Source organism: Lampris incognitus, chromosome 13, assembly GCF_029633865.1.
Source record: "Lampris incognitus isolate fLamInc1 chromosome 13, fLamInc1.hap2, whole genome shotgun sequence".
Taxonomy (NCBI): Eukaryota; Metazoa; Chordata; class Actinopteri; order Lampriformes; family Lampridae; genus Lampris; species Lampris incognitus.
In genome coordinates, this window is record NC_079223.1 from 37729800 (window position 1) to 37747726 (window position 17927).

Here is a 17927-nt window from a genome sequence, read left to right on the forward strand (position 1 = left end):
TAGCAGATTATTTCCTTCATTTCGCTGGTCTTATTCCCCTTCCACTGGGTTTTATGGGTTCCTCCGTCAGCCGGAGTGGCCCTAAACAGAGAAAGCCCTTGCAACCCGTGGCGGTAATACACACTATAAAGGGCACAGCTACCCCTGTGGGTTGAAGACAGCAGGGTATTGAGGCCGGCTGACCTAGAGCTCGGTATCCGTCTCGCTGTCTGACACCCTGTGCCTGAGTCACGGTGCTGTCACATGCCCGTCTTGGCCCTGATCCCTGCTACATCCATTATCATCAACAGCACCATGTGTCCTCAGGGAACACAAGACAGGAACAACCGCTCAACTCAAATTCCTCGCTCTCCCCCCGCGCCCTCTTTCCCTCCTTTCGTCCTCCCGGCCTCCTTTCTCACTACTTGTCATTGTCTGTCCCCGCACAGGGCTCGAGAGCGGCGGTGTGACGTTAAAGGAGCCGGCCACTGAAGAGGAGATCGAGAGCTCTGCGCAAGTCACGTTGCGCTGTCATATTGACGGGCACCCACGGTGAGCACCCACCCCCACCCTCACCTCACACCCTGTCACCCTGCTGTCCACATGATGTAAACCTCCCACACCCTGTCGGCCGTCACCCCGAATTCAGAGGGCAAAGATCAAGGAAAGTGTAGAACACTATACTGACCAACCCTTTCTCTCACCTCCGGTCTTTCTCGTGCCCTCACACCCCCGCCTTTCCCCAATCCCCCCACCCCCCTCTTCCTCACCTTCATTGATCTCCCCATTTCTCTTCCTTGCTTTGTCCCCTTAACATCCTCCCCTTATCTCAATACCCCGGTTCCCCCCGACCCTTTGCGTCCCATAACCTGTCTCCCCACTCTCTCTCTCTCTCTCTCTCTCTCTCTCTCTCCCTCCCTCTCTCTCAGGCCAACATGCCAGTGGTTTAAAGATGGGATGAAGTTGACTGAGAAGACCCATCAGATTAACAACAAGGAGAGAACCCTGACCTTCAGGAGTGCCACCCCAGACGATAACGGCCTCTACTACTGCTGTGCCAAGAATGCAGCTGGGCACGTCTGCAGCAATGCCAACTTCACCCTCAACATCATCGGTGTGTGACCTTTATATATGTGTGCGTTTTGTTTTTTGTTTTTTTCAGCTGTGTGCATGCCATTGTCCGTGCATACCAACTTTCACATGTGTGCGTACGAGTATGGGCTATAGTAAAACCATAAGAAATTACTATCATATTGTAACTATTGTATTATTTTCATAAGTATTCTTAAAGTGTAGAAATGCTGCAATACATGGCAACAGTGTTTGTATAGTAATGTGACAAAAAAACACAGGAGTTACTACATTTTCTGTTTTCTTTGTTTTTTTGGGGGGGGGTTTTTCCTCCCCTTTTCTCCCCAATTGTACTTGGCCAATTACCCCACTCTGCCTAGCCGTCTCGGTCGCTGCTCCACCCCCTCTGCCAATCCGGGGAGGGCTGCAGACTACCACATGCCTCCTCCGACACATGTGGAGTCGCCAGCCGCTTCTTTTCACCTGACAGTGAGGAGTTTCACCAGGGGGACGTAGCACATGGGTTGATCGCACTATCCTCCCCAGCCCCCCACCCCCCCCACCCCCACCCCCGAGGAGGCAGTAGTGCAGCGACCAGGACACATGCATACCCACATCCAGCTTCCCACCCGTTTTCATATGCGTACTTCTACATTGGCTTCTGCAATACTTTAAATCAGTGGTTCTTAATCTGGTCTTCAGGGACCCTCAGTACTTCTGGTTTTGTGTTACATTCACCTGTGGTGTCAGCAGTTCCGGTCGTCTCTCCATAACGTGCCCATCATCTCAAACACCCGCTCTTCTTCAAAGAGGCCACAGCTGGCGTTGTTATGGTCTATGGTGCATTAGCTTAGCTTGATAGTTTGAGATCAGAATAAATATTTCTGCATTTCTACCCCTGTCGAGATTTGTTTAGTTAGCGGGGGATTGGGAGAAGGGCGGGGGGGGTTGTTAACTAATGATGAAGTCTGACAACTCCAGCGTGATCTGCTGTTGTAGAGTATGTGCTCCATAGCGATGAAGAGAGCGAGAGAGAGAGAGAGAGAGAAAGATAAGAGAGAAAGATAGAGAGAGAGAGAGAGAGAAAGATAGAGAGAAAGATAGAGAGAGAGAGCGTGATGTGATTACCAGAGAGTGTGCTTGCATCTAGCTCTTCAGACACCCACGCAGAGAAGAGTCTTCATCACAAACATCTACTACCTACTGAAGTAAAAAATCAGCTCCTCTCAGCGCCTTTGTTCTGTTGATTCATTCACGTTATAACTTGGTCTCTGTAAAAAAAGAAAAAAATTCTATGTATTAATTATCCTATTTGTTTTCGTTTGGCCTGGTACACCTCATTGTGTTTTTTTTTAACACAATGTTTGCCTCTGACGTGTGTTCCCCTTCGCTCAACACAAAGGCGTACAGTACCAACAGCAGCACATCTGTGAGAGAAACCTGATGCCCTGTTCCACTCTAATTAGCCACCTGCAACACACATGCAGGCAAAATACACACACGCACACACACACACACCTCGATTACACCTGGGTGGAGGAAGAAAGAAAGGGTAATTGTTGAGTTTCCAGTTTCCACCTTCTGCACTTCCATAGGGAATTTCATAGGGCAGCTTAAAGCACGGTGGAGGCACGGTTGACAGCTTTTGACAGCTTTTGAATGCGAGGTCACAGGCCCTTAAGGAAGGCCTACCCACCACCCTCTCTGGGTGGGCCAGGTGTGCTCTGTGTGTCATTTGTGCCCAGGTTTTTTTTTGGTTTTTTTTTTTTCATCCCAAGAACCAGTAGAACAACATCCCAATGTTTCCTCTGGCACCAAACGTCCTTTAGCTGGTAAATTTGAAATGTCCAAACACATAAACCTGGATTATGGGTATTTAAACTGCATCACATAAGCTTTTAAGGCAGTGTACCATTTCTATCCCCCCCACCCCCCCACCCACCCCCACCCAAACCTCCCTTGTCAAGCTGGAAATATTGGGCGTTAAGCCCCAGCTAGCTCTTTGGGGTGAAAAAATGTCCTGGAAGCTGTGATAAGTCCTACGGAGAAAACTCTTCCCAGAGAGTCCTCCCACCACCTCTGTGTTTTTGGCCAGCCAGTCCAGTGTTAGTCAAAGCAGTGGGGGGCGGGGGGGGGGGGACTAAGACAGCTGGGAGGCTACCAGGGAGAGACGGAGAGAGCAGCGGCGAAGAGGCACATGTGAAAAGAAAGGAGATGATGTCCTGCTAGAGCTGAGGTTCCTAATTTGTTTTTGGAGGATGACCCTGTAGTCAGGTCAAGAAAAAAACCAAAAACAAAAAAAAAGTGGCCCCCCCCCCCGCCCTGCACCACTGCTACCACCACCTTCACCAGCATTTAAAACAGGACAAAATTCTCAGTCTGCCATGCTGTGCATAGTTGCAGTCACAGAGAGAGCGATGAGCAAGTCGCTGGTGGGCTGCATGGGTGAAGCACGACAAGGTGAACTGAACTAAACTAGAACCAAGTAGACCAAACCAACCAAACACAGTTAACTGACCTACACGGAAACCAACGAAACTAAAACAGAGCGGTTCCTGCACCGTTGGGTGTTTGCTTATTATCTGTATCTCAGGTGTATGTATGTGTAATATTCTCAATACATTACTGTCAGAGAAATGACCTTAGTTCCATACTATACTACACATGTTTCAGTTAATATACCCTTTGGCATACATCATGATATTATGTGTACTTAATTTGTGTAGATATTTATGGTATTCTTACCGTTGCTGCTGTTGTTGTATGTGTGTGTGTTGTATATAGTGGATTGTATGTTCTCTATCATCTTTATTGTATGTCTATTCTGTGTATTATATACCGATCAGCCAAAACATTAAAACCACATACCTAATATTGTGTGGTTCCCCTTCATGCCGCCAAAACAGCTCTGATCCGTCAAGACATGGACTCCACAAGACCTCTGAAGGTGTCCTCTGGTATCTGGCACCAAGATGTTAGCAGCAGATCCTTTAACTCCTGTAAGTTACGAGGTGGGGCCTCCATGGATCAGACTTGCATATCCAGCACATCCCTCGGATGCTCGATCGGATTGAGATCTGGGGAATTTGGAGGCCAAGGCAACACCTTGTTCCTCAAACCATTCCTGAGCAATGTGTGCGGTGTGGCAGGGCGCATTATCCTGCTGGAAGAGGACACTGCCATCAGGGAATGCTGTTGCCATGAAGGGGTGTACCTGGTCTGCAGCAGTGTTTAGGTAGGTGGTACGTGTCAAAGTAACACCCGCATGAATACCAGGACCCAAGGTTTCCCAGCAGAACATGCCCAGAGCATCACACTGCCTCCGTCGGCTTGCCTTCTTCCCATAGTGCATCCTGGTGCCATCTCTTCCCCAGGTAAATGAAGTACATGCACCCGGCCGTCCACATGATGCAAAAGAAAACATGATTTATCAGAACAGGCCACCTTCTTCCATTGCTCCATGGTCCAATTCGGACACTCACATGCCCATTGTAGGTGCTTTCAGTGGTCGACAAGGGTCATCATGGGCACTCTGACTGGTCTGCGGCTACACAACCCCATACACAGCAAGCTGCAATGCGCTGTGTGTTTTGACACCTGTCTATCATAGCCAGCATGAACTTTTTCAGCAATTTGAGCTACAGTAGCTTTTCTGTGGGATCGGACCAGACGGGCTAGCCTTTGCTCCCCACGCGCATCAAGCGAGCCTTGGGCACCCATGATGCTGTCGCTGGTTCACTGGTTGTCCTTCCTTGCACCACGTTTGGTGGATACCGACCACTGCATGCCGGGAACACCCCACAAGACCTGCCATTTTGGAGATGCTCTGACCCAGTCGTCTAGCCATCACAATTTGGCCTTTGTCACTGACTGTTCACTTGCTGCCCAGTATATCCCACCCCTGGACAGGTGCCACTGTGATGACATAATCAGTGTTATTCACTTACCTGTCAGTGGTTTTAATGTTCTGGCTGATCAGTTATATTGTATTGTGTATCGTCTGGGGTCATCTGTTTGAGCCTCGATGAATCAAATTCCTTGTATGCGGAAACACACTCGGCCAAAAAAAAATCTGATTCTGATCCTGAAAAAATCCGGTACTTTTCTTTTTTATTCCTGTTTTAAAATAGTGGGGAAAGCATTTGTGTATTCAGTAATCCCAGTCATTTATTGTACAATGTCAAGTCAGTTTTATTTGTGTAGCCCAATATCTTACAAATTTACATCAAGGGGCTTTACAGCAACACAACATCCTGTCCTGAGACCCTCACTTTTGGATAAGGAACAATTCCCTAAAAAAAAACCTTTAACGGGGAGAAACCTCAGGGAGAGCAACAGAGGAGGGATCTCTCCCCCAAGATGGACGACGTGCAATGGATGTTGTGTTTACACAATTTACACAATACTACACTGAAAGAGGAAGCAACACAATCTATCCAGGAACCCCGTATTCAATTCAGGAGCTCTCACTCGAGGTTTCAACCCCAGGTTTCGGGGGAGCCAGCAGAGGCCAGGTGGAAAGTAGGGAGACGTAGGGAGACAGTACCCATGTGTCTCGGTGAGAGACGATGGTCCTGATAGAGCCCGCTGCTGGAATGCGCCGCTCGCTGACCTCATTAAGTCTCCCTCAGGCCCCCGGAGGTGTTGACACACACTGCCACCTGAAGGCTGCCTGTCCTCCGGCATCAGCCAGGCGCTGGCAGATCTTAATAAGGCCTGGTGCGGCGTACCGTGCACCGGCGTGACGCATGCACGCATGCATTCCTACCGCTGAAACGTCTGTTCAATTCTGTGACTTCAGTGCCGAACCCATCTTAATGTAATGACCGGTTTGTGTACTGCCCTTCACCCCAACCCACCCCCATTCCAAACCACTGCCCCCTTCTGCCCTCTTTTCTTTTCTCACATTTTACCAGATAAGAGTTTTCCGAGGCCAGTGGTCACTCCTGAGGACCAGGTGGTGCTGAAGAACGAGGAGGCCGTGTTTCACTGCCAGTTCACCGCAGAGCCCGCGCCCACCGTGGAGTGGCACCACGACAACGAGCTGCTGGCCAACAAGTCTCGGTCTGTTGAAAAGCAAAATCAAAACTTGTTTTTTTTTGTGGGTTTTTTTTGTTCCATCTTCACAGCTACCTGGTTTTCTTATTCTCCTTTTTCTCCGACTTTTGTTTTTTCTAATTATTCTTTTAATTGTTCTTCTCTTCTACCATTACCTTTCATAGCACTCTGAGATATTATAACCATAAATCCTGTGGGTGTGTGTGTGTTAGAGAGGGAGAGAGAGAGGGAGGGCGGGGAGGATGCATAAGCAGTTGGAGCTCTTTTGGGCCCGGCGAGGTGGAACCCTCACGTCGGTCGGTGTCTCGGCTCTCTGTTTGCTGTTACAGCTCGGCCCAAGATGAATGGGAGGGGTAATGTTGCGTGTTGAGGAATGTTATATCTGGAGGAGAGCTCTGTAAAGTTGGTTCCCAGTGTACTATCCATCACTTGAAACGCGGCCTTCCTCGCCGACCTGTCACAAAGGCCTCGCAGACTTCCTTCACTGAACTGAAAAACCCTCGGGCTGCAATCACCCAACCCCTCCCCCTCAAAAGTCCCTTATAAACGCATTAGCGCTGGATAATTTTCAATTTTTTATACATCTCGAAATGCGCAGCCTGAGGGAACATGGCGGCTCACTCGAGGGGCGGTAGATTGTTGGCAGCCTGTTTTGCCTCCTGTGTAAGAGCCTTTTTGTTTTTTTTATAGTGAGCTGATCAGGGCAGTAGACTGTGTTTATTGAGTGAAGGGGGGGAAAGACTGCAACATCAATAGCTAGTCAGGTGGGTAATGAGCCTTTGAGAAGCAGGCCTGGTGACCCAGCTGCTGCTGACTAAGCATTAGGACTGTGCAGGGCTGGGTTACAGCAATGGCTTGTAATGTACACTCGTACTCACACGTGTCGTTTTGTTTGTTCTAAACCTGCTCTCTCCGTGTTAACCCTAATACTGAAGGTGGCTTTGGGGCATTGGACTAGCCTTGTGTTTTCTGTTTTTTTGGGGGGGGGGTTTCTAGGGTGGCATGGTGGCGCAGTGGTTAGTGCGGTCGCCTTAGAGCAGTGTTTCCCAACCCAGTCCTCAAGGACCCCCTATCCTGCAGATTTTCTTTGCAACCCTGAATAGGTACCTGTTTGTAGTTACATTCAACCAATCAGCAATGAATGTCAGGTTTTGCACACCTTGCATAATTAAGTGCTATAAGATGATTGGTTGAGTAAGTACAAGCAGGGCTACCTATGCAGGGTTAAATGAAAATCTGCAGGATAGGGGGTCCTTGAGGACTGGGTTGGGAAACACTGCCTTAGAGCAAGAAGGTCCTGGGTTCGAGGCCCGGGGTAGTCCAACCCTGGGGGTCATCCCAGGTCGTCCTCTGTGTGGAGTTTGCATGTTCTCCCCTTGTCTGGGTGGGTTTCCTCCGGGTGCTCCGGTTTCCTCCCACAGTCCAAAGACATGTAGGTCAGGTGAATCGGCCGTACTAAATTGTTCCTGTGTGTGTGTGTGTGTGTGTGTGTGTGTGTGTGTGTGTGTGTGTGTGTGTGTGTGTGTGTGTGTGTGTGTGTGTGTGTGTGTGTCGGCCCTGTGATGGCCTGGTGGCCTGTCCAGGGTGTCTCTCCGCCTGCTGCCCAATGACTGCTGGGATAGTCTCCAGCATCCCCCACGTCCCTGAGAGCAGGATAAGCAGTTTGGATAATGGATGGATGGATGGATTTTTCTCCCCAATTGTACTTGGCAAATTACCCCACTCTTCCAAGCCGTCCCGGTCGCTGCTCTGCCCCCTCTGCCGATCCGGGGAGGGCTGCAGACTACCACATGCCTCCTCCGATACATGTGGAGTCACCAGCCACTTCTTTTCACCTGACAGTGAGGCGTTTCACCTGGGGGACATTCCCCCCATTTCCCCCTCCCCCCCAAACAGGCACCCCAACCGACCAGAGGAGGCGCTAGTGCAGCGACCACAACACATGCCCACATCTGGCTTCCCACCCGCAGACACAGCCAATCGTGTCTCTAGGGATGCCCAACCAAGCTGGAGGTAACACAGGGATTCGAACCAGCAATCCCCGTGTTGGTAGGCAACGGAATAGACCGCTCCACTCCCCGGACACCCTCGGCCGTTAGCTGAGGTGTTTATTGACCTGGGACCGGTATGGCGGCAAGGGGTACGCAGCTCTCCTCAAGGGGCTGTTGTCTGCTTTGCACCTTAGCACCAGTTCAGGCAACACCAGAGAAATTATGCGATAATTTGGTGTAGGCTGTCTTGTAAACCATGTGAAATTGTGAATGCAGGAAAAGATGTCCAACGCACTGTCATGACTATTTTGACTGAGAGGGGGAAAAAGCACCCACCCCATGGGCGGAAATCTGCTTGAAAGGCAAAAAAAATGAATAAACAAACCGAGATTTTGAGAAGCAGCGCTGCTGTGTTATTATCACAGATAATAAACCTCCCGAAGTCTTACGTCTTTAGGTCGTGTGGTCGGTTTGTTCTGAATGAATCACAGAGCAGTTACTCATCTCCGGGGTGAAAACACACACGCATTACCAAATCTCTTTTCCCTCCAACAACTACACACATACACACACACACAGACACAGACACACACAGAAATATCCCTCCTCCTTAACCAGATATAGCACAACCTTGATATTAAACCCTTGTTAGGAATCACACGGTATTTCAGATACACCCGACAGCGTGTGTGTGTATCCGAGGTGTGTGTTCATTTTCCCAATAAGAGCTACTATGCGGGGAGGAACATAATGGCTTTGTCGCGTAGCCATGATGAGCTGCTGATCTGTTCGGTTCACGGTCCAGTCGTCTGCGCTGTTGTTAAAATGCGCAGCTCCTCGGCTGTTATCCTGGGTCCTGGCTTACGGTCGTGCAGGCTGGAATTACTTTACATCCTTCTCTTTCACTGCCCCCCCCCCCAGCCTGCTAGATGCCAGCCATCAGACCTGGCCTCATGAAGCACTGGCCCTCATGAGATTAAATCACTATCTAGCCCACTTCTCTCCACGGGCTGTGCAAGCCTGTGTTTGATATTGTTTAGCAAAATATTGTTTGCGATTGTTTTGTAACCTACTTCGTGCAGCAGATGGCTTGGGTTTACCAGATTAAGACAACCGAAATCAGATAAGATGCCAAGAACTAGAAGTACACTAAACTGATTTTTGAATACTTGAAAGAAAAAGAAAAAAAAACCTTCTGGAGCACATTGTATAGCCTTATTTGGTAACGTCGTCCAACCTGGTACTTCAGGCAGCTCTAAACAAATTATAAGAATTCTTTGTAAATACAATTTAATCACCATCTGGCACTGTTTGTTGCAACTGTGTGTGGAAAATTCCTGCGGTGCCCTGTTGCTGTGGTTTTCCTGCGCAGTGGCTGTCTTACTTGCGCCGTGCTTATCGATCAACTGTTGTGAAAGTTGTGACTGAAAATTGTAACTTGAGAAATGGTTTACACTGTCCCACCCGTAGAGTCTTCCTCCTCTCCAATGGCTCGCTGCTCATCACCCAAGTCAAGCCCAGGAACATGGGAGTCTACAAATGCGTGGGTCGCAGTCCACGGGGACCCCACGTCACACTGGAGGCTTCCCTAATCATCGCAGGTATGCCCGCGAATGCTCACTTACAGATATGGAGGGTAAGACATGCCACCGTGTGGGAATTCTGGCCTTACACTATACAAGTGTAAGGCCAGAATTCCCACCCCGAAGGCCAGTGTGACACGTGTATAGGGCTCCGACTGGTGCCCGCCAAATCTGGTCCGCCATACTCTGACCTTCACCCTCCGAACCCCTGCAGATCTCAACATAGATAACTAATGGAGAATTTGACTGCACTATCTTCAAGGCATGTTTGACTCATTTCCTCAGAAATATCAAAGATTGGCAAAAAAAATGTCTTAAATGCTCAGTTTCGAACCACAATGTTCTTGCCCGTTTTCCAACTGGCCGCAGCAAAAGCCTGGTTTCTTACTACGGGCCCTTCTTCTGTAGGGAGTTTCTATAGAAGCTTAAATGGGCCCAGTTATCCCCCCCCCCCCCAGTCTAACACGTATGGCCATTTTACAGTGCAGTTAAATAGATTATGCTTGTTCCACTCATCTTTATAATGACAACCACAAAGTCGGCAAATGTCTAAAAAAAAGATTTTTATGGCGTTTTGATGAGAGACTTCTCCATTGCGCACTTCCCCAACATGTTACTCGCGGGTTCAGACTATTTTGGAGGAGTAGAGTCACTCGAACTCCCGCCCACCGGAACAGCGATTGTGTCTTTAAAACATAACAAACCCACCCGTTTCTTTGGTTATCCGAGTTTGGTATTCTGTAGAGAGACTACTGTGAGGACCACCAGGTCGTATCCCCCCCCCCCCCACCTTCCCTCCTCGCCGTCTTCCTCTCTGCATTATGGGAGTGATAATCATGTTTCCTCAGTGACATCCAACCCAGCTGTGTCCTCCACAGTCCTCCGCGAGTGTTCCCTGTTTCCTGCCCTCCACGCTTCTCTCTTCCTCCTCTGTTAACATTGCTGCTTCCTCCATCCTTTCTTCCACCCATCCAGCTGTTCATCAAGTGTGTTGACCTTAACGAGCTCGCTGACGTGAGCCTCCCCAAGTGTGGCTGTACTGGTTTGGCAGCATTTTAGAAAGAAGGAATGATATTGGGTGAATAAGTGTATATACTAACATATAAGGTCAAGTCAAGTCAGTTTTATTTGTATAGCCCAATATTACAAATTACAAATTTGCCTCAAGGGGCTTTACAGCAACACAGCATCCTGTCCTTAGACCCTTGCATCGAATAAAGGTGACCGAGAACAGCTAATAAATCATGAAAAATAATTAACACTTCAATAATAAACTCATTAAGCATTGTGTCTCCAGCTCTCCTTACGCAAAAAAAAAGCTTTTTACAGCTTGATTTTATTTTATTTATTTATTTTTGGATTTTTTCCCCCTTTTTCTCCCCAACTGTATCTGGCCAATTACCCCACTCTGCTGAGCTGTCCCGGTCGCTGCTCCACCCCCTCTGCCGATCCAGAGAGGGCTGCAGACTACCACATGCCTCCTCCGATACATGTGGAGTCGCCAGCCGCTTCTTTTCACCTGACAGTGAGGAGTTTCACCAGGAGGTTGTAGCGTGTGGGACGATCACACTATTCCCCCCAGTTCTCCTTCCCCACTGAACAGGCGCCCCTACCAACCAGAGGAGGCACTGGTGCAGCGACCAGGACACATACCCACATTTGGCTTCCCACCTGCAGACACGGCCAATTGTGTCTGTAGGGACGCCCGACCAAGCCGGAGGTAACACGGGGATTCAAACTGGCATTCCCTGTGTTGGTAGGTAACAGAATAGACCGCCACGCCACCCGGATTTAGCTTGATTTTATTTTTTGTGACAGATATTAGAGATCCAAAGTTGTTTGGTTAGCAAACCAATATAATGACCAAAAACATTCAGGAAAATATATACAAGTGAAATGGGGGGGGAGTATCCTAGCAGCTGGGCATATTTTTCAGTTTTTTTTCCCCCAGACTATTTTTAAACTAGTTCCTGGAGTACAAAGCAAGGAAGAGCTCCGGTATCCTCTCTCAATTTACAATGCATGTGCATGCAAGTTTAATATTTTGTATAAGCTTAGGGCTGGAATTTCAGTTTCACCCCCCCCCAAAACGTTTGGTTCTCTATGAACAGCCTCTTTCTTTTTTTCTTTTTTCCTCAAGGGGTAGGATTAACAAGGTACGACTCTATCTTCAGTTTTAACCCAGCGAAGCACAGCGCCGTTTAAATACCTTAATTCACCTAATCTGTTGTTAATCCCCGGGGGGTATTATCAGGGATTGTGTCACAGTAGAGTTCTGTTTGGGGACGAGTTTAAACAGTCCCCCTTTGGAAGCCCAGCCTCACTCCTCTGTATCGCCTCCTCTCCTCTCGGGCCCAGCCCCCCCCCCCCCCCCCGCTTACATCTGCGGAGAAATGTATGTTTTTCCCCCAGTTCTAATTGATTGATTCAGACCAAAAGACTCATAAAAGGTTGTCGCCACTAACCTGCTTTCAGGGGCATGGCAGCCAATAAACCGCTAATGACTTCAATTTGGGACATAAACACACACACACATACACACACAATATAATACCACACAGTAGTAGTACTGGGGCAGTCTTGTGAGTCTTATAATCCCTGATCACATTCCAGTTACTGTATCAGGTTGCCAGTTTTGATATGAGTCACCCCACACAGGCCCTGGGTAATTCATAGACACACGCAAAGAGGAACCCATGTATTCAGTCAAGCTACTGTACATTTTGTCCAATTAATTGCTGTACCCTTGTGACAGATCAGAAGACTTTACTTGGAATGTCAGGAAGTCTTTGAATAGAACTGTGTTACATCTGAGGACGGCGATGTCTCCTCCGTGAAATCCTTCTGAATGGGTCTGTGGCTCAGAAGGAGTCACTTTGATGATTTTCAGTCACCTTGTGTAAATGGATGTCACCTTATTCATTCATTTAAGACACACACATTCCTCCACAGTGAATAGTCTCTCTCTTGTGTCCCCCCCCCCCCCGCCCCGGCACTCTTGCTCCTCCTGCTACAGAGATAGAGGACATGGTGCCCAAGCTGTCAAAGGTCTTCTCGGCAGATACCCTGCAGCGTGTAGCTTGTCGCCCCCCACGGGGCAAGCCGGAGCCAGAGGTTTGGTGGGAGAGGGGCGGCCAGCGTGTCCCCTCTGAGGGCAGGGTCTACCAGGATGGCTTGGACCTGGTCTTCAGCCCCACAGAGGAGGGAGACTCCGGCTCGTATACCTGTGTGGCCCAGAACAAGGCAGGCCGGAAGACCCAGGAGGTCACCTTCACAGTGGCCAGTGAGTGAGAAGCCAGAAGTCACAGGCAGACAAAACCTATCAGTTTAATTGTTTTCATTTGAGAGAAACTAGCATTTACACTGGCAACTGAGCTTAAGTGTGTGTGTGTGTGTGTGTGTGTGTGTGTGTGTGTGTGTGTGTGTGTGTGTGTGTGTGTGTGTGTGTGTGTGTGTGTGTGTGTGTGTGTGCGTGTGTGTGTGTGCGTGTGTGTGTGTGCGTGTGTGTGTGTGCGCGCGCGCGCACAGCTGCCCCAGTATGGGTGACAAGGCCCCAGGAAAGCCAGTTGGAGGAGGGAAAGCCAGGTTATCTCCACTGCCATGCCCAGGCCAACCCTGAACCAGAGGTCACCTGGTACCGCAACAATATACCCGTCAATCCAGACGTCAGTATCCTGCATGCACACACACACAAAGATACACGAACACTCAAGATTTACTTCATAATATCACACTTACAGAAACATACACTCATTTATGCACACACATGTGCACACATATACACGCCACACACAAACATACACAAGTGCAAAATGTTTTATTAAATCTAGAATGGAAAGCACAAACATGCACACCACACCAGATTTTGCCAGTTAGGCTTAGCGTATACCACTTAGAGAAACACTTGCATATACACACACACACACACACACACACACACACACACACACACACACACACACACACACACACACACACGTCATCTGTTTTCATTTCCTCATTTTGTTCCTTGGCATTATCTCACATTCTCGTTTACGTCTCACATTTTTCATCCAGGATACCCGTTTTAAGCTGCTCCCCAATGGTACCCTGCGCATCAACAGTGTGGAGGTGTATGATGGACTGGTGTATGGCTGCGAGGCCAAGACTGAGGGGGGCAAACTGTCCGGGCAAGCAAGAGTCTATGTACTGGGTACGATGGATAAGTTTGATATCAGTGGCTTATAGAAAGAAGACAATATTGTGCATGTTCCTTACTTCAAGGCATTGAAAATATAAGTTAATGAAGAATATCATTTGAAATAGCCCACAGCGGAAAGGGTATACTTTCATGTATCCCCTATGCATGCAATTGTCTAAATGTGTGTTTGTGTGCTAGGAAGAGGGTCTGTATATATAATAATCCAGTGAGTCAAGTAATTCTTTAATTGACAGTACAAGCCTGTTTCATGCCGTAAACTATATATATATATATATATATATATATATATATATATATATATATATATATATATATGTGTGTGTGTGTGTGTGTGTGTGTGTGTGTGTGTGTGTGTGTGTGTGTGTGTGTGTGTGCATGCATACATGTTCCAAAGAGTATGTCCATGCTGTGTCTCTGAGGTCTCTGTAGGACACCCACCGAGGTGTGAAATATGACTTATCAGAGACTGCATTTTAACAAACTACCTTAATGTTGAATTCCTATCTTCGTAGTCGTGCTGCTGAAGGATTTCTTTGATAGCCTGACATGTCGCTGTTTTGTCTGGCCACTCTCTTTGTTTATACGATCAGAGCCTCAGATAGATTTGTGTGTCTCTGCTCAGCCATGTGTACATGTGTGCCTGTAGCTGCAATCTCCCGAACGTGTCTGAGGCTGGTTTGAATAGGTCGTGTCACTCACCTGTATGCTCAAGTGTGAGTAATACACAACGGCTCCCTTTTTGCATTTGCTGTCTGTATAATGCGTTCTGTGTAACGTGTGTATTTGGGTGTGTGTGTGTGTGTGTGTGTGTGTGTGTGTGTGTGTGTGTGTGTGTGTGTGTGTGTGTGTGTGTGTGTGTGTGTGTGTGTGTGTGTGTGTGTGTGTGTATTTTGGCTTGTGTTTGTGCTCCAGAGAAGCTGAAGTTTACCCCGACCCCACAGCCTTCTCAGTGCCTGGAGCTGGATAAAGAGATCACCATTCAGTGCTCAGCAAAAGGCAGAGAGATCCCCACCATCCGCTGGACCAAAGCAGGTGTGCTTACGCTGGGTTATCAGTGGCTTAAAATACCTAAAAGCCAGGGCGCCTCCGTAGCCGAATGGTTGTAGCGCATACCACATGGTTGCAACTGTCACCAGTTCGGATCTGGTCAGCGACCTTTGTTGCATGTCTTACCCCTCTCTCTGTCCCCATTTCCTGTCTGCCTCCACTATCGCTATCTACTACTACTACTACTACTACTACTACTACTACTACTACGACTTTCGGCTGCTCCCGTTAGGGGTCGCCACAGCGGATCATCCGTTTCCTTTCCATTTCTCCCTGTCTTCTGCATCTTCCTCTGTCACACCAGCCACCTGCATGTCCTCCCTCACCACATCCATAAACCTCCTCTTTGGCCTTCCTCTTTTCCTCTTCCCTGGCAGCTCCACTGTCTAATAAAGGTATAAAAAATACGAAGGGGGGAGAAAGTAGCTAAAAGCCTAATCAGTTAAGACCTGACTCATTGTATATGTATTCTTCATGCAGTGGCTCATCCAAAATTGCTGCTTTGCCCTTTTCTCAACGCATCAGCAGAACTGCTAACAGTCACATATCCTGTTTGAACTAGAATGTAGACAGACGTGCATAATATTTGATGAGCACTGTGGCTGTGAAGGAGATTTAGCATAGTGGATTATTTCTCCCTGTCGTCCGCATCAGCTACAATACTGTGTTCTTTCACCACCCCCTGCAGATGGAGGAGAGCTACCACCTCACGTGGAGCAGAGGAACGGCCAGCTCCACTTCACCAAAGTCACCAGAAGCGATGCCGGTAACTACACCTGCATTGCCTCTAACAGCCTCCAGGGAGAAATCAGAGCCTTGGTCTCCCTCACTGTTGCAGGTAAGCCACCCATCACACCAGAACCAGGGATTTATGAGAAACACCAGGGGACACACTGCTGTAAGGGTAATCAGCCCTACATGTTGGGGCCTCAGCACATCTTTCATCTCTTTATAGCAATCATTGATGATTAATCTTTTGTACAGAAATTAAACTGCATTTACTGCATGAGGTACTTGGTGGTCTTTGACAGCCTAGTAATGAAAAATAGTTGGGTTGCAGACTGTGGTTGACGGTAAAATGCTAACCACAGTCCCTCAGGCTGTAAAGGAATCACCCACTGGGTAGCATTATATTAATGTGTGGTTGTGTGTGCGTGTGTGTACATGTGCGCGCTTTCTCCTTATTCAGTGTACATCCTCTTTAAACTGGAGCCAGAGAATACCACGGTGTATCAGGGTCACACAGCCATCCTCCACTGTCAGGCCACTGGGGACCCAGAGCCTCACATCCAATGGATGGTTAAAGACAAGGTGCTGGACACCAGCAAAAATAGGAGGTAAATACATCAGTATGTGTGTGTCTATTATCTGTTTATTTGTCATCAAAATAAAAACTTGAGCACATTAGCTTCTCTACTACATAGCATATGTTGGAAGGGGGGGGGGTCAGTGTAAGCTAACTTTGCATTGTGTCAAAAGCATTAGAATATGTGCTATATTGCTTTACATGCCAGAAAGTAGAATCAGTTTATCTGGACACAACGTTTAGTGGGAGAAATGTTTCATCACTCATCTAATAATAATAATAACACATTTTATTTAACAGCGCCTTTCATGAGACTCAAGGTCACCTTACATCATATATAATTAACAACAAAGCAGTAAAAAAAAAATCAGTACAAGCAACAATAAAACATGCAATAACCAACAGTGCATAGCTCACCAAGGAGATAAATCAAGATGCAGTTAAAGTGAGTAAGCTCATTTAAAAAGATGGGTTTTAAGAGCTGTTTTGAATTCTGTAATGAGTCCAGTAAGCAGCTGGTACGGGGAAGGGAGTTCCAAAGTTTGGGTGCAGCATAGGAGAAAGGCCTTGAACCCATTGTACTGAGCTTGATGGCTGGTAGTGCCAAAACACCTGCTGATGAAGACTGCAGGGAGTGAGTTGGAGTTTAAGTAAGTCTGAAGGAGGTTTGTGAGATAAGCAGGGGATAGATTATGAAGAGTTTGACTGTTAATAACACAATTTTAAAAGTTAATCTGCTGTGATGGATGCCAGTGTAATTGAATCAGCAGGGGAGAGACATGTTCAGTCGACTTTGAACATGCAATAATCCATGCTGCAGCATTATGGATGAATTGAAGTCGGTGAATAAGTTTGTTGGGGATGCCTGACAGGATCTCATTGCAGTAGTCAATGCGTGATGTGACCAAAGCATTGACTAAGACTTCCATGAAGTGTTGTGTTAAAGCAGGCCATAGTCTGGAGATGTTTCGCAGATGGAAAAAGGCAGTCCATGAGACATTGTTTATATAACTGGATAAAGAAAGGGTACTGTCCAGGATAACACCTAGGGTGTCTTACCTGTGTGGAGACAGGTATGGTGGCTCCAGCATTGGGAAGTGAACAAATAGTTAGTTTTTGAGAGTATAGATTTCATGCCAGTGAGGAGTAGCTCCATTAACTACTGTTTAATTTCAGATAATTGTTTGTCATCTATATCTGTAAGTCATGGAGACAAGCAGTGAGGGTTCTGGAGGAGAGAGTAGAAGTGGGCTTAATGAACACATAAAGCTGTGTATCATCAGCATAACAGTGAAAATGGAAACCATAGTGCCAGAAGATGTTGCCAAGAGGGAAGCGGTAAATTAAACAGGAGTGGCCCCAACACTGAACCCTGTGGAACTCCATGATGAACTATGAAGCTTTCTGACTGGTAATTCTGAATCTGTACAAAATCTGTCCTGTCTGTAAGGTAGGAAGCGAACCACTGATACAGTGTACCCAACTCCAGTGTTAGCCAGACGATCCATGAGGAGCTGATGGGATACAGTATCAAAGGCTGCAGTGAGATCAAGGAGGATGAGGATAGAGAGTAGACAAGAATCAGCTGCACAAAGGAGGTCATTGGTGATCTTAACCAGGGCTGTTTCTGTGCTATGTTTGAGACGAAAGCCAGATTAGAATTGTTCAAAGAGATTATTGTTATCAACATA

At 47.5% G+C, this 17927-nt stretch overlaps 1 protein-coding gene across 1 annotated transcript in view; it reads left to right on the forward strand.

Moving 5' to 3' along the window:
• The window catches only part of LOC130122679 (inactive tyrosine-protein kinase 7-like), a 115440-nt gene that overhangs the window by 78492 nt on the left and 19021 nt on the right, over positions 1 to 17927 (forward strand). The window contains exons 3-12 of the mRNA XM_056291648.1: positions 429 to 531; positions 909 to 1093; positions 5967 to 6114; positions 9570 to 9700; positions 12699 to 12965; positions 13211 to 13347; positions 13739 to 13874; positions 14796 to 14915; positions 15619 to 15768; positions 16120 to 16267. Coding sequence (XP_056147623.1) covers positions 429 to 531; positions 909 to 1093; positions 5967 to 6114; positions 9570 to 9700; positions 12699 to 12965; positions 13211 to 13347; positions 13739 to 13874; positions 14796 to 14915; positions 15619 to 15768; positions 16120 to 16267 — 1525 coding nt within the window. The remainder of the gene's footprint in view (positions 1 to 428; positions 532 to 908; positions 1094 to 5966; positions 6115 to 9569; positions 9701 to 12698; positions 12966 to 13210; positions 13348 to 13738; positions 13875 to 14795; positions 14916 to 15618; positions 15769 to 16119; positions 16268 to 17927) is intronic.